At 42.5% G+C, this 8604-nt stretch overlaps 1 protein-coding gene across 1 annotated transcript in view; it reads right to left on the bottom strand.

Annotated features, from left to right (window-relative positions):
* The window catches only part of itfg1 (integrin alpha FG-GAP repeat containing 1), a 138183-nt gene that overhangs the window by 8686 nt on the left and 120893 nt on the right, over window positions 1–8604 (bottom strand). Inside the window, exon 15 of the mRNA XM_037094518.1 lies at window positions 3906–4030. Coding sequence (XP_036950413.1) covers window positions 3906–4030 — 125 coding nt within the window. The remainder of the gene's footprint in view (window positions 1–3905; window positions 4031–8604) is intronic.

Here is an 8604-nt window from a genome sequence, read left to right as displayed (position 1 = left end):
ACTTCTACAGCTGTAACTCAACCTTACCCTCACTGAGGTCTGCTTTAAAGAGCAGATTGGTGGCTGTAGACTGGAGCGCCAGCATGATTTACCATCTAGTACAAAATGGTTGTACATGAGGACTGAGATGGAAACAATTGTTTTACTAAGATCTAGGTTTTAAAACTTTATTTCACTTGACTAAAATCTTATTTCCACACAGTTGCACTGTTCAGATCAGTTTTAGTTCAACTTTAATAACCTCACCCACTGTTGACCCACAGAGGTTCTCACTCATGCTGCCTGATTAGCCTGTGTGGGCGTGTACATATTGTGCTTGATTGACAGCTGCCTCAGTCTTATTTTCTGTTGCACCTGTCGGGGTGCTTTTAATGAAAGCTCGCCTTAAATGAAATTCACTCACTAGTTGCAATATTCTTCCCAGAGTTTAGTCACATCACATCATTCCAAACACAGCTCCACCAAGCTTTAAATGATTATAGGTCTCACCAGCTGCAAACACCTATAGACATGAGAGTTGAGTGACATCATCTCAAGTATTCTGTGTGAGGTCACTACTCAGGGGTGCAGGATCAGATCCCCCACCTCACAAACCCAAATAAACACACGTGTATGCAGCTGGTCACATCAACAATAACGGTTTTCTTGTGTCCTTTGTGCTTCGTGTTTCTAGTGTATACCCTTCTTCTTTTTACATCCATCCTTTTTTTGTGTCCACTCACAGTTAAACAGTGTGAGAGGATTTCAGCACTGCGGGTTAAGCCGGACAGGCAGCGACTGTTAAGACACAGAGTTAAAGTATCAGAGAGCTTAAAAAACATTTGTCTGACAGCAGTTTGACTTTCAAGTTCAGGCTTCGTTTTTAGTAGTTTGCCGCCTCTAGGCTCACCACCCATGCTGACATCTGACATAAGACTGACACACACTGTATTTATGCTCTGCTCTGCATACAACAGTGATTTTATTTCTGGATAAGCCCACCACCACACACTGCTGAAACCATTTCGCCCTGTGTCTTGATTTAGCCCCTGTTAAAGTATCCAAGGTTGTGTTCAGGCTCATTGGGGGTTAAGAGCCCAGAGATATCATATTAAAGATTTAGAAACTGTAATCATGCTTGTAGCTGGGAGGAATGAACATTTCCAGCTTCACATTTGGCAGAATCTGGAAGTGCCACTGCTCTTTAATTGTGACTCTCCGTTTCTTCATCAATTGAGAGGAACCACATCTCGCAGCTATTTTGAAAAAGCATGAGACACCGGCATTGCTTTTTACATAATGAGCACATTCTCGCCGCCAGCCATTGTCGCTTAGCTCTTGGAAAGCGGTGCCGTCGGTGCGGCAACTGGCGGGGGAGCAGAGCTGCAGACGAGTCAGCCTCCACTGCTGCTGCCTGGGAGCAGATCCGATCTGGCTGTTTGGAAGAGAAAAGTGTTCCCAAGTCTTCAGAGAGAAAGAGAGACACTCTGGTTCAAAGCCAGGGAAACTGGCACACTATGAGAGAGCTAGGGAGATGGATACAGAGATGGAGAGTGAGGGAGGCAGAGAGAAAGCGAGAGTGACAAGTAGGGGACTGATTAGTGAAGCAAACCACTTTGAGCAGCAAAGGGAATCCCCTGGGTGGAAGATAAGTGAACAGGAGGAGAGAGACTCAAAAGAAAAAGATGGGGAGGGGGTGAATAAAAGAGGGGAATGATTGGACAGAAGATGGAAGATATCCAAGTAGATTTTACAAAACCTCTCCTTCTGTGAGACAGCAGGCAGGAACTCTTATTGTAGAGGAGAAAATTGTAAAGGGCACAGCAGGGGAGATAGTGAGAAAATGGGAGCCAGACAGAAATAAGAGAGAGAGAGAGAAAATAAAAACATAAAAAGAGAGTTGACAAACAGGAAGATCCAACACTGCTGACTGAGCAGGGTGTTGCAGCGGTCAGGATTTATAGACCTCCTCCTCATTACAGGTAGATTTGATGGAGTTACTCCTTTCCCTAGTCCCTGCGGGTAAAAAAACCTGCTTGGCATAATGGGCCGCATCTTTAGGTATTCATTAATTCACTTTGTAGAAGGAATGTGTGAGGGGGAGGAAAAATGAGGGGAAAAAAGATCACATTTCTTTGCATAGGAAAAAGGAGTGTGCGAAGAGGGGACAACAAAGCAGCTTGTTTGAGATGAGTCTTCTTGGTGCACTACAGCTTCTGAGTCGCGGACAGACCCATCTACAATTCTAATCAGCTGCCTGACAAAGATCCTGGTACCACATGGGAGGGAAAAAAGAGCCCTGTCGTGCCTAATATTCACTGTGACAAGTGCAACGTGAGCGTGAGAGAGAACGCAGATGGAGATGAATGTGGAAAGCGTGTGAGAGAACTGAGCTGAGCAGCGCTGACATTTGAAGGAAAGCAGTGTAGAAATGTGGCTGACGAACAGATTAAAAACATAAACCTGATCAATTATTTAGGGTATTAATATAACAGTGGCTTGTAGTATGATGGGAGGCATACATCGGCTGCACAGTCATTCATACATCCTCTTCTCTCAGGGCCGTTACACAAACGTGTTTGAAGCTAGACGTGAGCAGAGGATGTTTCTGGTCCAGTGGGGAGACTGTGGCACCTTTAACAAGCCCGTAGGCGATGTCTTCAACCATCCTATACAGTGCATTATAAGAAGGATGTGTAATCTATCTGCCATAAAGCACATGTGTGGCAGGCGGTGCAACTCTCAGCATCTCTTCTTCTCTTCAGTCACAAGATGGCAAAAAAAGTTCTCACCTCCAGAAATATGCTTCTGAAAACAGAGAAAACTCCTAACATATACTCACTGATTGGGGTTTTGTTTAGAGAACGAAGTCATAATTTGATAATTCAATTAAGAAACAAAAATAAATTATGCCTTGTGTTTCAGAGAAGTAATATAAATCCATATACATGATTACAAAAACAAACCAAAGACTTCCAGTAAAAAAAAATGGGGGGGTGAAAAAATGATAAGCGCTGTGTCTGTCTTAATTGTTTCTTTGCGTTTAGCTAAAACATCTTCATCAATCATTTCACAAATTAAAAAGAAAAGAAAAACAAAAAAAAACTTTCACATTCTTTAATCATGCACTTCCTGAATTGGCTGACATTTAGAAACGTATATAAACACTAGATAGCAGATATTTTGTTGCATTAACTTCTGCTTGCTTAAGAAAAAACAACCTCAACAAACCATTTGTTTCTACAAGATTAGGTGAACACTGCTTTCTCCGATTAGAATCACTAATTTGCTAAAAACAATAGTACATGGAGGGTAATTCCTCCTCTGAATCGCCACAAAATACTCTTTAAAAAAGTCCCACAGCCCTCAGAAGAAATGTGTTACATGCAGCACATTGTGAACTAAAGCTTGAGCTGCAGGAGGAAAACAACTCTTCAGCTCTGTACTTACGACTTTAAGGTGCCTGAATTACACATAACATGAAGGAGTTCACCATCTGATGTTTTTCTTGGAGGGTTTTCTGGTTCCTAACACCATGATCCTGAGGCTATTTTTGTTCATTTCTTGCTCCCTTTTTAGACTCACTGCATAGATGTTAAATGTCTCGGCCACGCATGCCACACGCTGTTACACTCACAAGAGGTTAGGCTGCTCAGAAATGACTTAATGAGGCATGTGAGTGGCATTATACACGTTTTAAGAGACTTCTCATGTAACAACTATTTTAATGTAATTTGCACCCAGATGGTTGAAGGTTTTTATTCAAATCTTTGGTTATTGAGCACAGCTACTTCCTTCTTGTCTGAGCTGACAGATTCAGCTCAGTGTATCTCCCTCAGACATTAAGTGAGACAGTGCAGCCTGTGGCTCTTCCTGCAGGAGTGCTGTGCAGTGCCCAGGTAATATAAACCCCTTTATTTCCTCACCGTCTCTCCAGGCTGCCGGGGGATGCCGACGAAAAGGTGGTCCAGGAAGTTGGCGCTGCGTCCGAGGCCCAGCACAGTGTAGGGCAGCTGGAGGGAGAAATGAGCCGACTGGCTCAACTGACCGGCTGCAGGAAGAGAGGGAGATAAAAGAGTATTTGTAATGGAAGAAAAAAGGATGTGTTATTCTCAACACATAACCACATCAGGATGAATAATGAGCCTGATCTCAGAGGGTATTTTGCCCTGGCTTTTTTTTTTTCAGGACACATTTTGGTCCTATCTCTACTGAATCGATTCTGTATCGACAGTAATGGTCCTCAGATGCTGAATCATACTGACTTTCATGTCTGCCATATTTTATTCAATTACCAGCAGGAGGTCAGTAGTGTTGGTTTTAAGTGAAACATACTAAATGTAACAGATTGAAACCTTTCATCCTATCATGAGTCAATATCATAATGTATTATGACTGAATACCAGCATATTTAATGACATATGTAAAATGCTAAATTAAGATATTGAAATGCTAGCATGCATTGTGTTTGCATTTAGCAGCCTCACACAACCACCAGATTATCTGAAGACTAAACAGTGCAGCAGGAATGAGTCCTAACACTGCAAGGTTACATTTTTGAATTCTTGTTTCCTGCTCTGTGAGGTCAGTGGGTTGATTTGTTGCCTGAAATAAGGTCTACAGTTAAGCTAGTTAACAGCTTATTTACACATTTTACAATACAAGACAAAACACGTCAGTAACCCCCCACTTGTGATTTGAGTGGCTGCCTGCGACTACAGGCGTGGTCATGGACATAAAATGGAACTATGCTCCATTTTTCAACTTGTACATTGATCCATCTATAGTCAAGTGCATATAGTATCCTACAGTGTAGAGGGAGGCCGAGTGGCGGTGATGTTGAAATCATGTGACCGGGATTTTTCCTTTATAGTTGAACGTAAGCTTTTTTACTTCTGGCAGATGCATTTGGCACACAAAGCATTTGAAATAACAAAGAAGGTACTTAATTATCTGCTCTTTAGAATTCTCTCAGGTACGACATAATGGTCATTGTATGAACATTTAACCTTCAGCCCTGCGTGAGTATTTAGCCTTGTATTTTTGTCTGTACATTTACATTTTTAAATGTATAAACACAAATAAAAATTTAATAAAGTATGTTTTTAAAGTGTCCATAGTTTAGTTTATTTCTCTGATTCATAAGTACACTGTGTGTTGCTGCCTCTTCTAAACATTCTGTGAACAAGCCCATAAACGTTGCACATTTCCATTCGTGACTTTCTGACTACACTGTCAGCTGCGTATGAAAACACTCCCTATTTGTTTTAGTTATCTCATAACTGTCGCTGCAACGGCCCCGCTCTCCCAAAGAAATCATTTAAGCATGATGTAATGTAATTTAATCAGCTTCTACCTGACCCATCCTGACCATGACTGTCAGTGATAAGACTGTAACGTGCATGTAAACATAATAAGGAGGAGGAGGACGGAACAGACCACAGGAGGCGATCGAGCCATGGGGACCGCAGTGTGAGACCTTGCTCTGACATGAAGTCGCATCATAAAAGATACAAATCAGAGTGAGACACCTGAGGCCAGTCCAACACCTCTCCCTCTCTCCTCGCACAACCTCCCTCCTCCTGTTCTCCCTCCTTACTTACTATTCTCATCCGTCTCTTGTTTCCTCCCCTCTGCTCATCTCTGTCTCCTCTCCCGCGATACATCACTTCGATTTGGCCTTACTCATTCTGCTTCCCCTTCTTTTCCTCCCTCCTGCTCGTCTTCTCTCTCTCTTCCCTTCAGCTGCTGTTTCTCGCCCACGCCACCCAACTCTGCCAAGTGCAGCCGACATAAATCAACCTCTACGTGGTAAACAAAGAGAGGGAAGGAGAGAGCGATGGAAGAAGAGAGAGAAAGCCTCTAGGCAGCCAGTGATCAGAACTAATGTGGATGGACTGCGTATTGCAGGCCGAGAGGAGCACAACGCCTTTGCTTGTCTCTTTACTTTTTTTTAATATATGCCTATCCTGACTTCAGTTAAAAAAAGGATGTGTTAAGTTCATTTCTGGTCACCTCAGCTGAACCTGGGTCAGGCCATTTTAATACTTCTCTTCGTAAAGCTCCTTCATATTGCAAACATAAATCTTCTCTTGGGAATATCCCATGTAGTGGTAACAAGGAACAGGAAGTGGGAGAAAGTGAGTAGCTAACCTGGTCTAAACCAGTTTGAGCTATGATATGGAATACAAGTCCAGCCATGATGCTGTATAATGTTCATGCTGTGGCTGCAGTCAGCCTTGATACTGAATGGACCCATCGACTTTTGCCACCTTGTACCAAAGAGCACTTTTCATCAGTCGCCTCTCTTTATCTCTACAAATTTCCCTCGCTTGCTATCGCTCTATGTATTTTATTTTCCTGGATTGTAGCGCTGTGAGGAGGCAGGATAATTGCCTTAATCACACACCACAGACAGGCTGAAGAGAGGGGAGAGGGACGGAAATATTGGCTGCTTCCAGGAAAGGCAGGGCACAGTTTCATGGACATTGACTTGTTCAAGTACAAAGCCCCGGCTTCTAACAGGCATTGAAGATGAATCCTGGTGGGTCTGACATTTACTGAGAGGTGTGTGTGTGTGTGTGTGTGTGTGAGAGAGTGTGTGTGTGAGTGAGTGAGTGTATGTGAGAGAACAAGAAATGTACTGTAGCAGATCAGTACAAGATATATTCTGCTGTATGAGATTTAATCCATGATTTAAATGATAATCTAGTAGTTTCAGTAAAGAGGGGAGATGAAAGGTATGAGGGAGGTGATATAAAACCAGCCATGCTAGCAGCATGAGACAGAAGCATCTCAGCAACTAATGGATGGATTGCCACAAAACAGACTTTCCCCCACATGCTAAAATAAGGTTTATATTTGGGGTTTTTAGTGAAGTATCTCCACTACTATTGAAACACTGTCATGGAATTTAGTTTATGGTGTCCAGAGAATAAATGCTCATGACTTTGCCATCAGCAGGTCAAAGTTTTCACTAATCTAGTGAAATATCTAGACATCCAACTCGTCCAATCATTAGGATAAAATGTTGGCAGTTAACAACTCTGAAAAGAACTAATTTCTTCACCTTTGTCCGTGTCATAGGCCTACGTACCATACTGACATTTTCTAAAAGTTACCAAGAGTTACAGTGAATACATTTCAAGTCTGAATTTCAACATTCGTGTGAAAACCACTGGATATTTTTGAGGAGACCTTTGGACAAATAAACCAGTATTTTAACAAGACCTACAGACATACTCCAGCTGTGACTGTTGCAACAAAAACAGGTATTTTTAGTCTACACCTAAACGTGTTTTTGTGCCTAAACCTAAATTGGGCCATTGTCACAAGGTAACAGTGAGCTGAGAGCACTGCTGTGTCAAAGTACAGTCTCACACAGCTGCTAGCTTATCTGTAGACTCTTAAATCTTGTTCCAAGGTGACTTGTAATCTGATCAAGGAAACAAAATGTACAAAAAATGGTTTGTGTGTATTCTAATATACTGTATGAAAACACACACATCCCACCGTCATATCCTGCCCATCGCCATGTGTAGCCCGACAGAATAAATTTCATTACCGAGGAACAAAACCACACAGGGAGCTGTCAGACCTCCACATAACTGAACTGAAAGAAACTGTGGAGGTCGAAACTTTTTATGATGCTCTGCTAAAGCCTTCCTTAAACGTTTTTAAATAAAGGCCTGCATCACAAGAAGGCCTCAAAGGACTTAACATAGAACAAAGCTACATAAACTTTTCTCTTTATCAGTTACAAATCACAGAATTAAATAAGGGAAATAATAAATTAGGTACATGTTACGAAACCATGGGGGAACACAATTTACAAAAAAAGAGCCAAGTCACTCTAGGACCAACAGGTCAGCTGAGCCTGCAACAGGAACTGAGGTGAAATAAATACATAAAAACTAAATGACAGTAACATGGACGTCCAACCCCAAAACAAAAGACAAGAAGGAACCTGATGAAAGAAACTGGACTGGAATCTGGCTGATGTCCAGAGGAATTTGGGCTGCGGAGCACATGCCAACGACCAGCAGCAGCAGCCAGAAGAGGGCTGTACCTCTTTTTTTTTTAAGCATATTTTTTGGGCTTTATTGTAAGTACTGCTAAAGAGATGACAGGAAACAGGACAAGAGAGACACGCGGCAAAGGGCCCCAGGCCGGGACTCAAACCCAGGGCCGCGCAGCGAGGACAAAGCCTCTGTACATGGGACACCCACTCTAAGTTTCGAATTTAGCTGCTCATGCTCAGAAACACAACAGCTGCACCTGTCACCTACAAATAGCCTAAATCCCCTCGCCTACTTCTGTCTGTATTATACAACCATGAAGTGGCCTTTGTGATAACGCCAGTTCTTGTTCCAGATATCCACCAATCAAATGCCAGACAGGGCACTGACCGTCCAACAGAAAAAAGAGGACGAGTGTTACAGAGTGTTACTTTGAGATGGATCCAGCAGGGGAAGCTTTTTTTAAATGAGTCCACCACCACTGTGTGCTTCACACTGAACTCCGTCCATGAGCCTGGACAGAACAGGATTGTTGAGAGGATTGGACCTTTAAGCCAGTCTTGGTCTGATGTTTTTGACAGACTGCTGCTCCCTGTCAGGTGGATGG

Source organism: Acanthopagrus latus, chromosome 4, assembly GCF_904848185.1.
Source record: "Acanthopagrus latus isolate v.2019 chromosome 4, fAcaLat1.1, whole genome shotgun sequence".
Classification (NCBI taxonomy): domain Eukaryota; kingdom Metazoa; phylum Chordata; class Actinopteri; order Spariformes; family Sparidae; genus Acanthopagrus; species Acanthopagrus latus.
Note: the sequence above shows the minus strand (reverse complement) of the source record. Positions and strands in the feature narration are given on the sequence as shown.